We start from the raw sequence: 22,224 nt of genomic DNA on the forward strand, positions 1-22,224 counted from the left end.
TCTTAGCTCTAGGGACCTGGGTTCATTTCCAGTTTTGGGTGACTGCTGGTGTGGAGTTTACAAGTTCTTCCTGTGTCAGTGTGGGTTTCTGCCAGGAGCCCTGGCTTCTTCCTGTAGTTCAAAGATGTGCCAGTTAGTTGCATTGTTATGGTAAATTGTCCCATTGCATGCAGGATGTATAGGCTAAATAAGTGTACAGTTACAGGGATATGGGGTGAGAGGGGTTGTATCTCAGTGGGATGCTGAGTAGTTTGGTCCAGACTCGATGGTCTGTATGGGCAAATGTCTGCACTGTAGGATTTCTGATTCTGTGCTTTGTAATTATTTCTTTAATGGAATATTCCTTAAAATTGAGTTTACAGCGCGAGAGAGGGGGATGCAAAGATGTAGGCGATCTCTGCTAACAACCTTTCTTTGTATTATGCTGTCTCCATTAACAAATTTTAATTGGCTAGTACAAGATAAATGCAACAAATATTGGCCTTGTCGATGGGCACCCATATCCCTTGAATTTTTTTAAAGGATAGTATCTAAATTGCAGGAATGTTGAATAGGATGTAAAATGAAAGAGTAAATATTTGAGGACCTTGTTTTAAAGCCCTGAATATGCCCCATGTCTTTTTTCAATAAAATGAAGCTAAATTTGATTGAACTTGTAGATCTATTGAGCTAAGTCAGGGGCTCCATAGTTACTCTATGGAAAAGAATGGGCTTGAGTTGCAGCCAATCCGAGAGCCAAACTCAATTCTTGAGAAATTGAGCTGAGTACATGCAGTTTTTGGTAATATGTTGCTCCTGACCATTGTGCTCTTTCGTCTTCCATATGGACTCCCACTCTACAATAGAAGGAATCCTGAGTTTCTGATGTTAGGTTCCAGATCTGCTAGTCGGTCAATAATATGCAAATATATAGCAATATTTCAGTCCATATCAGTTTCTACTTGTTAATGTGGCTTCACTGTTTTCACAGGCATCTGAAGAGGCCTCGCTGCGTGCACTGGAGAGTCTCATGACAGAGTTTTTCCACAGTTGTACCACAAATCAGCGAAAAAGGGAGATTGGTAAGTGATTAGATTTGACTATTATATCAAGCTGTTGCATTTCTTTAGATGAATTACTATGTTTCTGTGGAGCTCTGATGTGACTCTTTCCTTGCTTTGTGGAGATGTTACTAAATTATTACTTATATCATCTTCCTCCTGTGGTGATGTCCCTTCTGTTTGCTACTACAGCTCTCATGGTCATTTTGAGGTCAAGAACTTGAAGTGCTGGGAATGGAAGCCCTTTTCCATTTGATGTTGCAGTGATATTTATCACCTTGCTGTTTTGATATAAGATCCAAATTTTTTCCCCAAAAGCTTGTCATCATGGAGACCAAGATAATAAAATGTGAGGCTGGATGAACACAGCAGGCCAAGCAGCATCTCAGGAGCACAAAAGCTGACGTTTCGGGCCTAGGGTCTGGCCCGAAACGTCAGCTTTTGTGCTCCTGAGATGCTGCTTGGCCTGCTGTGCTCATCCAGCCTCGCATTTTATTATCTTGGAATTCTCCAGCATCTGCAGTTCCCATTATCTCATCATGGAGACCAACTGGTCTAATGCCAATTCATAATGATTCCACCCCCAACTGCCTCATGCACACCATCCTCCATCTGTAACTCTTTATTTTTCTAAAGCATTGTTTTGATCTAACTTTCAAGATTGTTTGTTTTTATTTAGAATGTCAAGAATATTCTTACTTCACTCCTAACAGTTAAGGAGATCTTAAACAAATATACTTTATTCTTAGTTATATTTATAATTGGGATGTGTTTTGGAAGCTTACCTCATTGTGAATTCCTTTGTTCCACAGAGGAGCTACTAAATAACTTTGCACAGCAGATTGGAGCATGGCAACATTGTATTTACTTTTTATCCAACACTCGCAATGAGTACGTCATGATGTACAGTTTGACGGTATTTGAGGTAAGTCAGGAATGCAGAATGAAAGCTGTGTGCTGGACCTGGTGGTAGTTATTACTGGCTTTACTGTTTGTTTCCAAAAGCACAGTTCTCAAACACTGGGTGTTGAGTATTGGTGTGACTCTGGCTTGGAGTCCTGTTCTTAGTCATAATTGATGCAGTCACTGTTTCTAATTGCATTGGATATCGTTTGTAAACCAACTTCTTATAAAATGAGTCCCAAGGTGGTGTGGAGAGAGTGCTTTAATCATAGGACATTGTGGTTTCTTACTATTTGCACATCTTTGTAGTAGAATCTGTTAATGTCTGCAGCCCAATATGAAATGGTTGATTCATTTTAGTTTGCAGTGAGTCATTTACTTGATTCAGTGCGCCTCAGCTGACTAATTGTTTGAACTTTGTGAAAATAATGCCTGCTTTCTGTCAACAGAATCTGATTAATAAGATGTGGCTGGGAGTCCCATCTCAAGATAAAATGGAGATTCGAAGCTGCTTACCCAAGCTTCTGCTGGCACACCACAAGACAATGCCATATTTCATCCGCAACAAGTTGTGTAAAGTAATTGTTGATATCGGGAGGCAGGATTGGCCAATGTTTTACCATGATTTTTTCACCAGTACATTACAGGTAATGTAGGCAAGTTAAGTCAAAATGGTATTGATACTGCATGCACATACCGTTAGGTAACCTAAATCCATGAATATAATTTCCCGAGAGTAAAACAGGTCTTTGAAATAAATCCAGATTCGTTTCCTGGCATCCTGTAAAAATGTGCGCTTTGTGTTGGTTGGTACCCTTTTGTGGAAAAATACTTCCACATTTTTCTCAAGTGACTCAGCTCTAATTTTACATTACACCACCTTGACATATATTTCCCAATCTGAGGAAATTTTAAAACCAAGAGAACTGCAGATGCTGTAAATCAGGAACAAAAGCAGAAGTTGCAGGAAAAACTGAGCAGGCCTGGCAGCATCTGTGAAGGAAAAAAGTTAACATTTCTGGTCTGGTGACCCTTCCTCATAAACTGACATCTTCCCAGCTACCATCAGTTATGTGCAGAAAATAGGAGGGGTGTGGGGTAAGAAGTAAATGATAGGATAGAACCCAGAGAGAGAGAGAGAGAGAGAGAAGAGCAGTTGGACAGACAAAGGAGTTGATAATGATCAGGCTGGGTGGGTAAATAGTTGTTAATAGTGACTAACAAGTGTATTTGCAGGCTGTGACAAGGCCTGGTGTGTGTGCTTGGGAGCTGGGACATGGGAGAGTTTAAGCCCTAAAATTATTGAACTCTTGACTCTGGAGGGTTGGAGGTTCTCCAAGCAGAAATGAGGTGTTGTTCTTCCAGCTTGTGTTGAGCTTCACTGGAACGCTGCAGCAAGCCAGGGAACAGGGATCTCAGGGTCTCTCTTTTTTGCGCAAGAATGTAGATGTTCTGCCAAGTGGTCAGCCAGTCTATGCTTCACTTCCCCAATATAGAGGAGACTGCATTGTGAGCAGTGAATGCAGTAGTCTAGATTCTGGGAAGTGCAGGTGAAGTTTTGATTCGCCTGGAAGCTGTGTTTGGGCCCTTGGTTACTGGGGAGGGAGAACGTAAATGGGCAGGTGTTGCACCGTTGTCAGTTGCAGGGGAAAAGTGCTGTCTGATAGTGTTGGGGTTGAAGGAAGTGTCGACCAGCGTGCCCCAGAGAGGGAACAGTCCCTGCAGAAGGCGGATGAGGGAGAGGAGGGTAATGTGTGGTGGTAGCATCTCACTGGAAATGGTGTTTGATGATCTGGATGTGGATGCTGGTGGGGTGGTAGATGAGGATGAAGGGAACCCTATTGCTGTTGCAGGAGGGAAGAGAAGGGGTGCGTGCAGGAGATGGGTCAGACCCGGTTGAGGACCCTTTGGATAAGCGCTGGGGAACCCTTGGTTGAGGAAGAAGCTGGACAACTTGTTGTAGTTGGCCACCTCTGAACATACGTGACTGAGACGGAGGAACCGAGAGAATGGGGTGGAGTCTTTGAGGTGGGGAGTGAAGATGTACAGTCCAGGCAACTGTAGGAGTCAGTGAGTTCATAGACTTGGCGATCGCTTCATGGAACATTTGTGTTCTGCATGCAAAAAAAGACTCTCTTCTACCTGTTGCCTGTTATTTTAACACACCACCCTGCTCCCTGGCAAACATCTCTGTCTCTGCCTTGCTGCAGTGTTCCAGCAAAGTCCAATGCAGTCTAGAGGAACAACATCTCATTTTCCACTTGGGGACCCTACAGCCCTCCGGACTCTAGAGTTCAATAATTTTTAGGGCCTAAACACTCCCATGTCCTAACCCCAACCCCACACCCCAAGCTTTGTTATCACCTAATCTGCCATTACATACTACCTATTGTTAGTCACTAACTGCCCCCAGTAACAACTACACACCCTCACAGCCTGTTTGTCAGCAACTCCTTTGCCTAACTAACTATATTTCTCTCTCTTTTTGGGCTCTATCCTATTGTTTGCTCCCTGCCCCACCAATCTCCCTATTTTCAGCATATAAACTGATTTTTGCAGCCGCCATCAGTTTTGAGGAAGGGTCACTGGAACCAAAACACTAACAACTGTTTTTTTTCTTGCCTTCACAGATGCTGCCAGACCTGCTGAGCTCTTCTTGCAGCTTTGTTTTAGTTTCTCTATCCATCCTATTAAATTGTTAACCCTCGTCAGTGTGCTGGTTAACTACACCTCAGAATTTTAAATGCAAGGCAGTACAAATCAGATTTTTTGCATCTTGACTTTATAGTTAATCCTTTTAAGGCCTTGTCTTGTTCTACATCTTGAAAAGCAGTGTGCATTTCCAGAGGAGTGGCATCTGAAACACAGCCTGGTGTACTCCAGAGGTAACGAATGTAGAGCTGGATGAACACAGCAGGCCAGGCAGCATCAGAGGAGCAGGAAGGCTGATGCTTCGGGTCCAGACCCTTCAGAAATGAGGGAGGGAAAGGGCACTCGGAAATAAATAGAGGTGGAGACAATGACGGAAGGTGGATAGAGGCGCAGATAAGTGGAGAGAAGATGGACAGGTCAAGGAGGCTGGGACGAGCTGGGCTGGTCTTGGGATGTGTTTGGATGTGGGGAGATTTTGAAGCTTGTGAAATCCACATTGAGACCGTTGGGCTGCGGGGTTCTCAAGCAAAGCGAGGTGCTGTTTGTTCAGCTGGCATTGTTGTGGCACTGGAGGTGGCGTAGGATGGACATCCCACCCAAGAAGTGGGAGAGGGTGTTGAAGTGGCTCACAAATGAGAGGTGTAGTAGTTTGTAATGAACCGAGCATAGGCGTTCCACAAAGTGGTCTCCAAGCTGCCACCTGGTTTCCATGATGTGAAGGAGGCCACATTGGGAGCAAGCTCCTCTACATCGGGGAAACCAGGTGGCAACTTGGAGATCACTTTGTGGAACGCCTATGCTCGGTTCATTACAAACTACTACACTTCTCATTTGTGAACCACTTCAACACCCTCTCCCACTTCTTGGGTGACATGTCCATCCTACGCCACCTCCAGTGCCACAACAATGCCAGCTGAACAAACAGCACCTCGCTTTGCTTGAGAACCCCGCAGCCCAATGGTCTCAATGTGGATTTCACAAGCTTCAAAATCTCCCCACCCTGCCATCATCCCAAGACCAGCCCAGCTGGTCCCTGTCTCCTTGACCTGTCTGTCTTTTTCTCCCAACTGACCAATTTCCCCCATCCCAACTCCCTACCTGTACTCACCTTTTGCTGGCTCCATTCCCGCCTCCTTGACCTGTCTCTTTTCTCTCCGCCTATCTGCTCTTCTGTCCACCTTCCATCATCATCTCCCCTCCATCACTATTTATTTATTTCAGAGCCCCCTTCCCCCATTTCTGAAGAGTCCAGACCCAAAACCTCAGCTTGCCTGATCTGCCGTGTTCATCCAGCTGTACGTTTTGTTATCTCGGACTCCAGCATCGGCCGTTCCTGCTATCTTGTGTACTCCAGGTTAGTTTCTGCCCAAAGCTGTTTTTTCGACATCTGAAGAGTCATTTCTGTGTGTTGAATTCAAGCTTACGTGAGACAATGGTTGATCAAATTCAAAATTTGAGCCTTTTTGAAAATTTCAAAGTTGACCAATTAGGACGTGTTAATTCAAAATTATTCCATTTCCTTCAACAGTTCTAGTGATTAAATAGAATTGCAAATTGTCTGCTTGGATGCCACATATATTTGGAGACTGTAGATGGGGCCAATGTGTAACTGCAATGTGCTGAACCTTTCCCAGTTCAGGTGACAAACTCAGCGTAGTCCCAGGAGTGTCAAATTCATCTAGCTTTTTAAACAGTTATAGCAAGGTTCTTGCGCAGTGCTTTATTTACTTCAGTTTGAATCTGGCTAGAGAAGTTTTGGATTTGGTGCAAGGACAACTGCAAAGTTTCATTAGGCTTTGCAAATTCACTGCATTCAAGTTGAGGTTATCTGGTGCATTGGGGCAGATGTAGGTTGCACCTTTCATTTCTCCTGTTAGTTGGCTAGCATGAGTTTGTGGTGCTTGTCAAAGGGAGTTATTGAAGTGACTCATTAAACTTTTTGTCTTAAGAAACAAACTTGGCTTACTCGTGTAAGATAATAAAACGTGAGGCTGGATGAACACAGCAGGCCAAGCAGCATCTCAGGAGCACAAAAGCTGACGTTTCGGGCCTAGACCCTTCATCAGAGCCTCTTGGCTTACTCGTGTGTCTGTTGATAGGCTTGTCTGCCTGTTTATTACTGCAAAAGTCAGCTTTGGTACATGTCTGGAGGAGGGAGTTCAGTGTTGCTGAAGTGAATTATTTTAAGTTACCTGTGAACATTCTAACTCTACTGTGTAGCAATGTCTGTTTGCTGCTTTGCAAGCTGTGAAATGTCTTCCTATTGTAGCTAATCCAGGCTCCTTCCACCACACCTTTGGGTCTGATCATGTTGAAGACTACCTCAGAGGAGTTAGCATGCCCACGGGAGGACCTCAGTGTGGCACGGAAGGAAGAGCTCCGAAAACTGCTGCTGGATCAAGTGCCAACAGTACTAAGTCTTCTCACAGGTCAGTGCAACACTGGGCAAATGGAAAGATTGTTCCAGTGGATTGGGAAGTCAGACCAGGCTTATCAGAGGAGCAAAGAGGCAAGAGATTGTATTCTCTAATGAGTTATTAGGACAGTGATACTTTAAAATGAATTCTTAGATGAAGTACACAACTTACAGCGTGGGTAGCTATTCAGCCTGCATTCCTGTGCCAGTGCTAGTTTCTCAAAAACTACATTCCATAAGCCCATTTCCTTGCTCTTTTAGTTTAATATGAAATTATAGTCTTAATTTTTAAAGCACTTAAGAGGATACAAGAAAAGAGCAAGGAAATGGGCTCATGGAACGTAGTTTTTGAGAAGCTAGCACTGGCACAGGAATGTGGGCTGAATGGCTACCCACACTGTAAGTTGTGTATTTCATCTGAGATAAAATATAGTCACTGTATAAGACGGAATTAATTCCAGTAGAGATACTTAGTGGAGTTAAGATAATTTGAATAACAATTGAAGCAGAAAATTACTCAAGATTGTGGGGTCAGCAAGGGAATTCAGATTAATTTTGGATTTATTGAACACTTGCTAACACAGGTGTTGTAAAATGAACAGGTTCATACTGTCACCTACGGTTTTGTAGTACCACAAAATAATTGGGCAGCAATGGTTGTGGATCTAGCTGTCCAGGATCAATACCTCATCTCCTAATAAGGGCGGCACAGTGGCTGAGTGGTTAGCACTGCAGCCTCACAGCGCCAGGGACCCGGGTTCAATTCCAACCTCGGGCGACTGTCTGTGTGGAGTTTGCACATTCTCCCCGTGTCTGCGTGGGTTTCCTCCGGGTGCTCCGGTTTCCTCCCACAGTCCAAAGATGTGCAGGTTAGGTGGATTGGCCATGCTAAATTGCCCATAGTGTTCAGGGGTGTGTAGGTTATAGGGGGATGCTTCAAGGGGCGGTGTGGACTTGTTGGGCCGAAGGGCCTGTTTCCACGCTGTAGGGAATCTAATCTAAATCTAATCTAATCTAAAAACACAGTAGTGATTTTGGAACTGCTCCAAAAATGGCAGTTGATGCGACACCAGTTGTTAATTTTAAATCTGAAATGTTTGTTCAGCAAAGATATTAAGGGCTATTGGCCAAAAGTAGGTAAATAGAGTTAGGCGATTTGTAGTTTTGCAAAACAGGCTTGAAGGACCAAGTGGCGTACACCTGTTCATATGGTCTATACTCCTTGTTCTGAAACTAGCTGTTTTTCATGTACTAAAGAGGATGCTGCACAGGTAAACTTAATTTGATCATCGTAACAAGTGAGATTGAGAACTGCCCATAAAGCATTTTACACTTATGATAGTGAGGTTGGTTTTGGTGTTTTTTTTTTAATCCCATCTCCTATACTTTGGTTGAGTTAGTAATGCTCTTCAAGTTGAGTTAGAATTTGTGGTTCCAGAACTTATGTAGATTAGCTTCACTGCAATACGTAAGGGTCATTTCCATCATTTGGAGGTTTTTTGGAACTGTCATCCAGCTAAGGAACAGTGACACAATGCAAGAGAGCACTGGATTCTCCCAGTGTTTGCTGACCTTTCTCCCTCACCACCATCCAAGTAATTCATTTTGCTATTGTTGGTAAAGACACTGGAAGTAGATTTGTACATATGAACAATTGCACTTCAAAAAGAAACCCACTGATATTATGAGTGTTCTAAAAAGCAAGTGCTTTGTTAATGTATTAAATTCCAGCATACAAAACAAGTGATGTTTGCAACACTTGTGAAGCAATAGTAACACCAAGTATTCACTATTTTCCCGCTTTGTAGCAGGTATTGCACTTTTTTGTCCCATTTAACAGGAAAATGAGTTTTTTGCAAGACTGAACTAATCATCTATCGTGTTGTAAACTATTCATAGAACATGACATAACAGAACATTACAGCACAGTACAGGCCCTTCGGCCCTTGATGTTGTGCCGACTTGTCATACCGATCTGAGGCCCATCTAACCTACACTATTCCATCTATGTCCATATGCTTATCCAATGACGACTTAAATGTACCTAAAGTTGGCGAATCTACAACTGTTGCAGGCAAAGCATTCCATTCCCTTACTACTGAGTAAAGAAACTACCTCTGACATCCGTCCTATACCTTCCACCCCTCAATTTAAAGCTATGCCCCCTCATGCTCGCCGTCACCATCCTCGGAAAAAGGCTCTCCCTATCCACTCTATCTAACCATCCTGATTATTTTATGTTTCAATTAAGTCACCTCTCAACATTCTTCTCTCTAATGAAAACAGCCTCAAGTCCCTCAGCCTTTCCTCGTAAGACCTTCCCTCCATACCAGGCAACATCCTAGTAAATCTCCTCTGCACCCTTTCCAAAGCTTCCACATCCTTCTTATAATGCGGTGACCAGAAATGTATGCAATACTCCAAGAGCGGCCGCACCAGAGTTTTGTACAGCTGCAGCATAACCTCATGGTTCTGGAACTCGATCCCTCTAACTCTTCAATATGTTTTTTTTTTACTATAATCAATCTGTATCTAGGAACTTAGTTTTCCCTTAACTACATTACAATTTTTGCACTTCCTTGCAAGTTTGTCCCCCTGTATCCTTCCCACAAGTACGTCAGGGATAGATAACAAACTGCATTGTTGAAAATTCCTTTAGCTCTGGCCTGAAATTCTGTCCTCAACCTCTGGGCTATCTTCTTTCTCCAGCACTGCATTGCTTTCCTTAATCACTATTGCAACCCCCTCTCCATTTTCTCCCATTCCTATCTTTCCTGGGCAGCTTGCAATCAATAACTTATTTCTTATGTACCAGCTGTTTTATTTTGGTAAATAACATTTATTGGACACTGAAGAGAACTTTACAAGAGATTGGTGCACAAATAGGAAATCATTTCCTCTGGAGATCTGAGATTCTATTATGGAGCCCTCCAGAAACAAAATACTGCATTTCCCTGTTAGTTCGGAGAATTTAAAAGCAAGTTAAGCCCCTAAAGTGTTAAGGTTTCACATTCTATTCCTGTTCAAAGTTTGCTTCCAAGTGCAGCATGTGATCAAAATCCAGCAGTGAGAATTTGTGGAACTGGTTAATAATCTTAAGTACTACATCTAAGGTTTGGATTTTGATTTTTTTTTCTTTTGCAGGTATTTTAGAGACCATTTGGGATAAAAACAGTGTTACTGCTGCTACTCCACCTCCCTCTCCAACTTCTGGAGATAGTGGTAGGTTCTCCTGTTTTAAAAGTCTTGATTTGACTATCATCATTGTGGATTCTAATTAAATGTGTCAATTTTGCTTTGAAAGGTATTTATTCTATGCGTATGACAATACAAATTAGGAGTAAGTAATTCAGACCACCCCCTCCCATCTGTTCTGCCCCTCTAAAGCTCACAGCTGATCTGATTATGGTTTCAACTCCACATTCACCTACTTTTGACTCCCTTGTTACTTTCCTCGTATGAGAGAGTTGATGCTGTTGTGGAATTGAACACATCTGTTTAAGGTTGGTGTTCTCAAACAATCAAGTAAGATCTAGTGCACAGTTTTCTGTCTGAATCTCTATACACTTCATCAGCTTATGTTGACAACAACCTTGCATAACTTTGTAACTGCGCCATTCAGTGTTTGGCATTTGTCTTAGTTTCATTTGACTTTGATTTCCTTGTTTTTTGAATTGTCAGTGATGGTCAGTGTGCTGTTTAATTATGTAGTTAAACAGTAAGATATGAACACTGTCCCTTTTTACAAAATATTATAAGCCCTTACATGCTTTGCAGAAGATTGAAAGGACTCCTTGGTGTTGTGTATCTGTACAAGTATGGTGGGCTGTCACCTTTTGTCTCATCATGTGACAATGATGTCATCAGCCATTTTGGGCATACAAACAGCTCTCTGATCTTTCCTGTGTGGTGAGCACCTTGATGTTAAACTCCTTTTAACCCTCTGGTCTCCTGGTCTTTTCTGGAGCCTAAAGCTCAGAATAAGAATTCAAACCAAAGATTTTACTTTGCATGAAAATAGCTATCTGAATTTTAGCTTTCCTTGTTCCTTGATTTATGAAAAGACTACACTTGTAAAGTTTTTTTTTGTAGCCGCTGTAGGTTCACTTCTCAACAAGCTGTTTCAGAGTAAACTGGCTTCATCATTTCAAATTGGAGGATGAGGACAGCCCTGCAAAAGAGATTCTCTTGTATAAACTGAAATTTCAGACTCTGCTCAGCATACAGTCAAGGAGCTGGATGAACACAGCAGGCCAAGCAGCATCTCAGGATCGCACAAGCTGATGTTTCGGGCCTAGACTCCTCTTCTTCAGACCCCCTCTCTGATGAAGGGTCTAGGCCCGAAACGTCATCTTTTGTGCTCCTGAGATGCTGCTTGGCCTGCTGTGTTCATTTGGCTCCACACTTTGTTATCTGGGATTCTACAGCGTCTGCAGTTCCCATTATCACTCAGCATGCAGTCATCCAAGATTGGTGCATTCTATGAAAAGCCTACCCCATCCCTGTTAAAGTTCCTGCAGTGCCGATGGCATGTAACAGATGACCCTTCTGGCCTTTAAAAGGAGTAAGCTTGTTTTGAACTGGTACTGTGTAGCCTTCCTGTTGAATGCTTAACATTTTAAGTTGTTGAGACCAAGTTCCAGGAACAAACTTATTTTATTGGAAAATCTAGTTTTGGGGAAAATTGAATCTACGTGTACCAAGAGATGTCTTTGTTTACTTTTATTTTCCTTTCCTGTTCCCTTCCCTCAAGCATAGTTTTCTCATGTAAGTAGTGTAGTGCATTTATCCTAAATGTAGCGCAGTTAATTGGCTGCTGCTTGTCCTGTGTCAGTTTGCATAACCCACAGCTATCAAGCTCAGACTTCTTTGTACAGGGTAAAATACTGCTGAAATTTGCGTAACAAAATTGGGAAAGGACAAGCAAAATAGCAATGAGGGGATTGGAATTGTCCCCTGATGGATTACTGCACCTTTAGAATAATATCCCCTACGCTTTTGAGCCTCTTCAGATGAATCTCTCAAGCCTGGGCTAGTATTGTCTGTAGAATTTGGCAATGGAAGCCTGAAATGCCTAAGGTAAAACCTAATAGTTAGAATATCTGTTGAGGTGTTATCAAACAGTTTTATGAAATAATGAAATCTTCATTTTGCAGTAGTGGCTAGTACATTTTTGTTCTGTTTTCTGTATTTGAGAGTGCTAATAACTACATAAGACTCATAATTTTCTTTCCTTGTTAGGTGATTTGCTTAGTAGCCTACTGCAGACTCCCCAAGCTGCCAAATTATTAAATCAGCCAATCCCAATTTTAGATCCAGAAAGTGAGCAAGTTTGTTTTCTGGCTTTGGACTGTCTGACTCATCTTTTCAGCTGGATCCCACTGTCTGCCAGCATCACCCCTGCTCTCCTGACTACCATCTTCCACTTTGCTCGTTTTGGCTGTGATACCCGTGCCAAGAAGCTAGTTGCTGTGAATGGAAATGGCCACAATAATAATATCATCCAGGAGCGAGGTAAACTGGGTGTGTTTGCCATGTCTTGCATTAATGAACTCATGTCTAAGAACTGTGTCCCTATGGAGTTTGAGGAGTACCTACTACGCATGTTTCAGCAGACATTTTACTTACTACAGAAAATCACCAAAGATAACAACGCGCACTCCATAAAAAGCCGTCTTGAAGAGCTAGAAGAAAGGTAAGCATTGTAGATACTGTAGCACAGAGAATATGTTCTGCTATTACTTGGTACACTGTTTGGAAACAGGTTTAAAGTAGGGACAAGTCTGACTTGTTCGTGTTCTGCACGAATAGCAGATAACCCAAAGTGAAATTACAAGGAGACATCAATGCATTTTAATTTTTGTCTGTCTTAATACAGATATTCAGTTTGTTCATTGTAACACTCAAAAGTCTCTATTTCATGAAATGTTCTAAAAAGGAATCCCATCTTGATTCAGGTTTTGTTGGTGGAGGAAAAAAAATTGTCAAGTTAACATTTTTAGTAATGTATTTTCACTTCTGTAAAGCCTGCTGGCCTGACAAAGTGTGATTTATAGTGCAGATAATTGTCTCAAACTTATCATGGTTTCCTTGATAGTAGGAACTGCAGATGCTGGAGAATCTGATAAGGTGTAGAGCTGAATGAACACAGCAGGCCAAGCAGCATCATAGAGAGCAGGGAAGCCTGACATTTTGGGTTGTAGCCCCTTCTTCAGAAATGGCCATTTCTGAAGAAGGGTCTAGGCCTGAAACGTCAAGCTTTCCTGCTCCTATGATGCTGCTTGGCCTGCTGTGTTCATTCAGCTCTACACCTTGTTATCACAGTTTCCTTGATGGCCTGATTTTAAGGTTTATCACTACTAGCAGTTCTCAAACATCCAACCACAAGTAAGAAATACATGTCCAAACTGTATCCAGAATACTGTCCAGCAGCTATACAATTTGGATCCTGCAAGACTAAAATTAGTATGGAAGTTATAGGTAAAGGAACTGGTGTGTAGTGTTGTACTCCACAAGAATCCCTACCTTTTGTCAAATAAGAATGAAATCTTGATGGCTTGGTGCAGAAGTACCATATGCTGTGATTTAGTGAGTAATACAAGGCTATGCAAAGCACAACCGCCCCACCAACCTCCGGATACAACACATCATCCTCCCGGCACTTCTGCCATCTACAATCTGACCCCACCACCCAATCCATTTTTCCATCCCCACCCTTCTCTGCCTTCCAGAGAGACCACTTTCTCCGTGACTCCTTTGTCCGCTCCACACTCCCCTCCAACCCCACCACACCCGGCTCCTTTTCCCTGCAACCACAGGAAGTGCTACACTTGCCCCCACACCACCTCCCTCACCCCATCCCAGGCCCCAAGATGACTTTCCATATGAAGCAGATGTTCACCTGCATATCTGCCAATGTGGTATACTGTATCCATTGTACCCGTTGTGGCTACCTCTACGTTGGGGAAACCAAGCGGAGGCTTGGGGACCACTTCGCAGAACATCTATGCTCAGTTCGCAATAAACAACTGCACCTCCCAGTAGCGAACCATTTAACCCCCCCCCCCCCCCCCCAAATTCCTCAGACGACATGTCCATCATGGGCCTCCTGCAGTGCCACAATGATGCCACCCGAAGGTTGCAGGAATAGCAACTCGTATTCCGCTTGGGAACCCTGCAGCCCAATGGTATCAATGTGGACTTTGCAAGCTTCAAAATCTCCCCTTCCCCCACTGCATCCCAAAACCAGCCCAGTTCGTCCCCTCCCTCCCACTGTATCCCAAAACCAGCTCAGCCTGTCCCTGCTTCCCTAATCTGTTCTTCCTCTCACCCATCCCTTCCTCCCACCCCAAGCCGCACCTACATTTCCTACCTACTAACCTCATCCCGCCTCCTTGACCTGTCCGTCTTCCCTGGACTGACCTATCCCCTCCCTACCTCCCCACCTATACTCTCCTCTCCACCTATCTTCTTTTCTCTCCACTTTAGGTCTGCCTCCCCCTCTCTCCCTATTTATTCCAGTACCCTCTCCCCATCCCCCTCTCTGATGGGTCTAGGCCCAAAACGTCAGCTTTTGTGCTCCTGAGATGCTGCTTGGCCTGCTGTGTTCATCCAGCTTCACACCTTGTTACCCTGACACAATTTACACAATGGATATGATGCCTGATTGCAGATTGGAAGCAGAATTTTGGCTAATTCAGGTAGGAGTGACTAAATGTTGAGAGTTACTGTGAAGAAATCTAATTGAATGTTTGTGTTCACTGGTATGATTGTCCAGAATAGTGATATCAAACTTTTTTGATTGAAAGGCTTTCCTTTGTCTTCAGTTTAATGTGGGGTGACACTCAGGTTAGATGACTGGAGTTTGAGGAAGAGTCCTTTTATAATAACCTCAGTGGATAAGGAAATTGATCTCTCACTGTTAGCATCAGAAATTGAACCCACGCCGATAGGATTGTAAACCAGCAGTCCGACCAACTGACAGCACTCTCCTCCCCACACACCCTGCTCCCCAAAATGCATGTAAAGTGTTTTTAAAAACACTTCGAAGAAAATACTGTTGCTTTTGTACATTCGGTTGCGAATTATTTGAAGATAGAACTGCATAAAAATCACTAAGCAGTCTCCAATTTCACCCCCAGCCAAGTGAGACATCCAGGTGACTGTGCTGCACGCATGGTGACCACAGTCGATTTGATGCTTTCCACTGTGTTCTAAAAGCCAATATAATGTAGAAGCTAAGTCGGCAAATAAGCTCATCAAGTCACATCACCCATTCAATGACATCATGGCTGATTCGATAATTCTCACTCCGCTTCCTTGTATTTTCCCCACAACCTTTGATTCCCTTTTTACAAATTGAAAATCTCTCTTGCTTAGATTTGAATATACTTAATGATCCAGCTTTGACAGTCCTCTGCTGTAAAGCATCCCACAGATTAACTGCCCCCTAAGAAACTCCCTTTTATCTCCTAACTTAAGTGAGCCTTTTTTAAATTCTGAGATGATGCCCCCTGGTCCTAAATTCTACCACAAGAGAGAACAAACTTTCCACGTTTATCCTGTCAGTTTCCCCATGAATCTTGTATGTTTCAAGACTGCCTGTTGTACCTCTGAAAGAAACGAATAAAGGCTGAAATAATCCACCTCTTCTGAGGACCACCACCCCCCGCCCCCTGTAGGATCAACCTAGTGATTCTCTTCTGGACTGTCTCAAATGCCAGTATATTTTTCCTTTTTTGATAAGGCCAAGCCCTTCTGTTCGTTCATGCAACGTGGGCATTTGTGGCCGGCCAGCACTCATTGCCTGTCTGTTTGTTCTTGGAAAGGCAGTGGTAAGCTGCTGCCCTGAACCACCTGCTGTGGGTTGACCCACAATCTCATTAGGGAGGGAATTCCAGGATTTTGGCATGCCTTCAGTATTGAAGCATCAATGTATTTGAAAGCCAGGAAATTGAGTGGCTTGTTGGAGAACTTGCAGGTGGTTTTGTTCAGTCGTTTGCATATCAGGTATCAATGCAAACAGTGGAAAGTTTGCCCTCTGATTCCCATTGATTTTCGGTTTTGCTAGGGCTCCTAAATGCCACACTGTCAAATTCAGCCTCCTCTCCTTGCCTCTGGAATTCAACTCTCCATGTTTGAACCAAGGCTGTAACAAGGTCAGGAGCTGAGTGGCCCTAGTGAATCTCAAAAACAGGGCATCACTGAGCATGTTATTCCTAAGCAGGTGCTGCTTGTTAGTACTAATGATACCTGTATTGACTGATGGAGAGCAGTGTGAGGGTGGTAATTGGCGTGATTGGGTTTGTTTTTTTGTGTATAGGCATAGCTAGTCAATTTTTAAGTCAGCTGGAAGAACTTGGACAGGGGAGTGACAAGTTCTGGAGCACAAGTCTTTAGTACTATTGCTGGAATATTGCCAGGGCTGATAGTCTTTGCAGTATCCAGTGCCTCTAACCGCTTATTGATATCATGTTGAGTGAATCAAATTGGATGAAGACTGGTACCTGTGACGCTGGGACCACTGGAGAAGAATGAGATGGGATCATCTGCTTGGCACTTTGGCTGAAGATTGCCGTGAATGCATTGTGTTGGGCTTTCCCATGTCAACGATGGGAATATTTGTGGAGCCCTGTCCTCCATAAAGTTGGTTTAATTATCCGCTACTCTCAACTGAATGTGGCAGGATTGCAGAGACTAGGTCTGTGGTTGTGGGATCACTTAGCTCTGACACTTGCTTATGCTGTTTGGCATGCACAGTGCTGTTAGTAGCTTCATCAAGTTAACACCTTTTATAGATGCTGGTGCTGTTCCTGGCATGCCCTCTTGCTGGCCCGTTAAGCCAGGGTTGATCCCCTGGCTTGATAGCAATGGTTAAATGGGGAATATGACAGGCTGTGAGGTTATAGATTGTGCTGGAATACAATTCTGTGGTTTATGGCCCACAGCATCTCATAGGCCAGTCTGATGTTCTTAGATCTGTTTGAAGTCTGTCCCATTTAGCAAGGTGATAGTGCCACACAGCACCACTGGAGTGTATTCTTAATGTGAAGGTGGGACCTCATCTCCAAGGCCCGTGCAATGGTCACTCTTAAATGTCATGGACATGCTTATGCAGGTGGCAGATTGGTAAGGCTGAGGTCAATATGTTTTCCCTCTTGGTTCCTTCACCACCTACCACAGATCCAGTCTAGTAGCTATATCCTTTAGGACCTGACCAGCTTGATCAGTGGTGGACATCGAAATCCCCCATCCAGAGTACATTTTGCATCCGTGCCACCATCAATGCTTTCTCCAAGTGTTGTTCAGCATGGCATACTGACTTGTCAGCCGAGGGAGGATGGTATGTGGTAACCAGCATAAAAAGTTTCCTTGCGCATGTTTAACTTGAAACCATGAGTTCCGGGAATCTGGAGTTAAAGTTGAGGATTCCTAGGGTGCCTTCCTCTTGACTGTGCGCCACTTGCAGCCACCACTTTTTGTGTCTGTCCTGGTACATATCCAGGGATGTTGGTGTCTGTGACATTGTCTGTAAGACATATTTATTATTCATTAATTCCATGAATGACTCTTCCAGGCTGTCACTTGACCAATCTTGATGGCCGTTTCAATTTTGTCATGAGCCTGCAGTAATCAGTAGGGACTTTGCAGTGTTAACAGGGCTGTTTCTGGTGCATACATTGATGCAGCAGGTCTCTATCAAACTGGTTTTTTTCATTGTTGAGACTTAGTAGCAAATAATACAACTGAGTGACTTGCTCGGCCTTTTCAGAGGGCCCTTTGAAAATCAACCATATTGCAGTTTTTCCTGAAGTTATGTTTAGGCTTAACTAGGTGAGGATGGCAGAATTTCTACCCTGAAGGATGGATGTTTAGTGAGCCAGATTGGTCTTTCTGACAATCAACAGTATTTAGTGGGCATCTGGGAAATTCTGAACTCTAGATTTTAAAGTTTGAATTTAAGTTCTACTGTTGGCCCGGTGGGAATTTTACCTGGGTCCCCAGAACACTAGCTGAATTTTTGCATTAATACAGTAGTGACAATACCACTACACCATTGCCTGCAATAAATCTGCTCTGTTCAATAAACATCCCAGGACCCCAGTTTAAGAGCAACTAGTTTCGCAAGAGTGGCTGAATGAATGAATGATTGCTATTGATGAGGTCTCTGACGGCACTTGTGTATACTGCTGTGGCATAGGTCACCACCTTCTTGAGAGCACTGTAGGAATCATGGGGACAAGGTGAATGTGAACTGGGTTGAATCCTTGTATAGCTTTTTGTGTAAACATCCCCTTGTCTGGATTTTTTTTCCTTGCCATGATTGATTCAGGTATTAGTGAATAACTTTTTACCCTGTTGGTAATGGTTGTAGCACTTTATTTGATATCATCTACATTTCTTGTACTAACATATTTGATAGCTCCTCCCTTTGCACATATATTTTTAAAAATTTGAGTTTTGGTCTGTAGCCACTTTCTTGTTGAGTATCTCTATTCCTGATGTTCACTTTCTAGCTACGTGGAAAAGTTTACTGACTTCCTGCGACTGTTTGTGAGTGTTCACCTGCGTCGAATTGAGTCCAACTCCCAGTTTCCGGTGGTGGAGTTTCTGGCTCTTCTATTCAAATATACATTTCATCAGGTGAGATTGACTTTGTAGGAACCTAACTTTGTGTGTATACAACCCACAATTTCCGGTGCAGAATGTAATGATTGTGTCAACAAGAATGTTCTGATGCCACCTCAGTCTTGCGCCCGCCGCCCCCCCCCCCCCCCCCCCCCCCCCCAACCTTCCTCTAACCAAAAAAACATGCAGATGCTGCTGTGAGGACAAGAAACAAAAGGAAAGGGAGGTATCCAGTGAGCACCCTGGGAAGCTAAGTGAGAGTTTTTGCAGTGAAGGGTAAGAGTTTAATAAATTTTCCTAAACACCATGATTGGGGATAGAAATGTCAGTCAGTGGGGTTAAATGCTTCACTTGTGAGATGTGGGAGATCCATGATGCTTCCAGTGTCTTGGATGACTACATCTGCAGGAAGTGCAACCAATTGCAGTCCTGCATGGACAGGTTAGACTGGCAGCTGGATGCACTGAGCAGCATGAGTTTGGTGGAAAGTGTCATAGCCAATAATTTTAAAGATGTGGTGACACCTCCAAGGTGCAGGCAGATAGATGGGTGACAGCTAGAAGGGGCAGGCAACCTGTGCAAGAATCCCCTGTGGTTGCCCCCCTCTCTAACAAGTATACCACTTTTGGATACTGTTGAGGGGGCAGGACTTTGGGGGGGTTGTGGTGTTGGTGTGTGAGTGTAACAGCAGCAGCAGCCAGACTGGTGGCACCACGGCTGGCACCCTTGAGGGAAGCAAAAGAGCACTAGAGCAATAGTTATAGGGGACTCAATAGTTTGGCACTTCTGTGGACATGAGAGACTTAGATGGTGTGTTACCTTCCTGGTGCTGGCCTCCAGGATGTCTCTTGAACAGGCAGAAAGCATTCTGAAGGGAGAGGGTGAACAGCTAGAGGCAGTGGAGCATATTGGTGCTAATGACATAGGTAGGATGAGTGACGAGGACCTGCAGCAGCAGTTCAGTCAGTTAGTAGAAAGTTTTAAAAAGCAAGATCTCTAAGGTTATAATTTCAGGATTACTCCCTGTGCCACATGCCAGAAACTGGAGGATAGTAGAGCTCAACATGTGTGTCTAAGCAGGTGGTATAGGAGGGAGGGTTTCAGATATCTGCGCATTTGGGTTTTTTCTAGGGCAGTTGGGACCTGTACGAGAAGGACGGGTTGCATCTAAACTGGAAGGGCGCAAATGTTCTGGCTGGGAGGCTTACTTGTGTCACTTGGGAAGATTTAAACTAGCTAGGCAGTGGAGTGGGAACCAATGCTAAGGTGAATGCACTGAAAGGGCACTAGAGAGTAGAGCTGGTAAGACTCTGAGCAGGCAGGGTGTGGTTGCTGATCAGTAAATCTGGTGGACTGAAGTGCATTTTTTTCAATGCAAGAAGTGTATGGGTGAGGCAGATGAATTTAGAGCTTGGATTAGTACTTGAAGCTATGATGTTGCTATTACAGAGACTTGGTTAAGGGAGGTACAGTATTGGCAGCTTGATGTTTCAGGTGGGAATGAGGTGGGGGTGGTTACAGTACTTGAGCATATCACAGCTGTACTGCAGGAGGACACCTTGGATGGTTTATATACCGAGGAAATATGAGTAGAGCTGAGGAACAGGAATGGTGCAGTTGCGATGTTTGGGGTTTACTAGAGGCCTCCCAGCAGCCAGCGGGGGAGAGAAGAACAGATATGTAGGCAGATTTTGGCAAGATGTAAAAGGTAACACGGTTGTCGTTGTGGGTGATTTTAACTTCCTATATATTAACTGGGATTCACTTAGTACTTGTGGCTCAGAAAGGGTAGAGTTTGTGATGAGCTCCCAAGAGGGTGGCTTGAAACAGTACGTAGATGGCCCAGTTCGGAAAGGGGCTGTACTGGACCTAGTATTGGGAAATGAGCCTGGCTGGGTGGTTGCCTCAGTATGGGAGCAGCTCAGGAGCAGTGATCAAAATTCAGTAAGCTTTAAGGTACTGATTGATAAAGATGGGTGTAGTCGTCAGGTGAAGGTGCCAAATTCCGGGAAGGCTAATAACCTTAGGCAGGAACTGAAGAATATAGATTGGAGGCAGATGTTTGAAGGCAAATCAACATATGGTAGGTACGAGCTTTCAAGTGTAAGTTGCTTGGAACTCAGGACCGACACATTCCTTTTTAAGGATGAAGGATAAGTATGGCAAGTTTAGGGAACCTTGGATAATGAGTGATATTGTGAGCCTAATCAAAAAGAAAAAGGAAATATTTGTCAAGGATGGGAGGCTGGGAACTCACGAAGCAAGTGTGGAATACAAGGAAAACCGAAAGAAACTTAAGGGAGTCAGGTCTAAAAGGAGCTATGAAAAGTCATTGGCCAAAGGGATTTAAGGAAAATCCCAAGACTTCTAATACATATTTAGAGTAAGAGGGTAGTCAGGCAGAGGGTGAGCCCACTCAAGGACTGGGAAGGGAATTTGTGTGGAGCCAGAGGAAGTGGGTGAGGTATTAAATAAGGTGAGGTAGTTAGTATCAGTATTCACCATGAAGAAGGACTTGGATGATGAGTCTGGGGAAGGGTCTGTAGATAGTTTGGGTCATGTTGAGATCAAAAGGTAGGAGGTATTTGGGGTCTTGAAAGCACTTGCGTTTGAGATATCCTCGGGGCCTGATGGGATATGCCCCAGGATACTTTGAGGTAAGGGATGAAATTGCTGAGACCTTTGTGGCCTCACTGGCTACAGGGGAGCTTTCAGAGGATTGGCTAATAGCCAGTGTTCCTTTGCTTAAGGTGGCAAGGATAATCCAGCTAATTACAGGCTGGTGAGCCTAATGTCAGTAGTAGGGAAATTATTGGCGAAGATTCTTCAAGACAGGATTTACTTCTGCCTGGAAATCAATGGGTGTATTAGCAAGAGGCCACATGGTTTTGTGAAGGGGCGGTAGTGCCTCACTAACTTGGTTGAGTGTTTGTTTTTTTTTGAGGAAGTGATGAAGATGATCCAGGATAGGGCAATGGATGTTGTCTATGTGGACTTCAGTAAGGCCTTTGACAAGGTCCCTAATGGCAGGCTGATACAATGTCAGATGAGCTTACAAGATGGATAATAGACTGGCTTGTCATAGACAGAGAGTAGCAGTGGAAGAGTGTTTCTGAATGGAGAGCTATGACCAGTGATGTTCCTCGGGGGTCAGTGTTGGAACCATTGCTGTCTGCAATATATTTAAATAATTTGGAGAATGTACCTGGCCTGATTGGTAAGTTTGATACACAGGTTGGTGGGATTGCGGATAGTGATGAGGGCTGTCAAAGGATACAACAGGCTATAGATCAATCGGTGACTTGGGCAGAGAGATGGCAGATGGAGTTTAATCTGGAAAAATGTGAGGTAATGCATTCTGCAAGGTCTAACCCAGATGAAAACTATACAGTAAATGGCAGAACCTTAAGAGTACTGATAGGCCAAGGGCCCTGGGTGTACGGGTACACATTTCACAAATTGAAAAAGATAGTCAATAAGGTATGTGGCATGCTTGCCTTCATCAGCCAGGGCATTGAGTTTAAAAGTTGGTAGGTAATGTTGCAGCTGTATAGAACCTTGGGTTGCATTTGGAATATTTTATTC

At 43.6% G+C, this 22,224-nt stretch overlaps 1 protein-coding gene across 2 annotated transcripts in view; it reads left to right on the forward strand.

Annotated features, from left to right (window-relative positions):
• xpo6 (exportin 6) overlaps positions 1-22,224 on the forward strand; it is a 105,572-nt gene that overhangs the window by 25,566 nt on the left and 57,782 nt on the right. For both annotated transcript variants that reach the window (XM_048551934.2, XM_048551933.2), the window contains exons 2-8: positions 971-1,061; positions 1,853-1,965; positions 2,393-2,590; positions 6,865-7,024; positions 10,156-10,233; positions 12,253-12,706; positions 18,528-18,654. In XM_048551934.2, coding sequence (XP_048407891.2) covers positions 971-1,061; positions 1,853-1,965; positions 2,393-2,590; positions 6,865-7,024; positions 10,156-10,233; positions 12,253-12,706; positions 18,528-18,654 — 1,221 coding nt within the window. The remainder of the gene's footprint in view (positions 1-970; positions 1,062-1,852; positions 1,966-2,392; positions 2,591-6,864; positions 7,025-10,155; positions 10,234-12,252; positions 12,707-18,527; positions 18,655-22,224) is intronic.

Source organism: Stegostoma tigrinum, chromosome 23 (genome assembly GCF_030684315.1).
Source record: "Stegostoma tigrinum isolate sSteTig4 chromosome 23, sSteTig4.hap1, whole genome shotgun sequence".
NCBI classification, from domain to species: domain Eukaryota; kingdom Metazoa; phylum Chordata; class Chondrichthyes; order Orectolobiformes; family Stegostomatidae; genus Stegostoma; species Stegostoma tigrinum.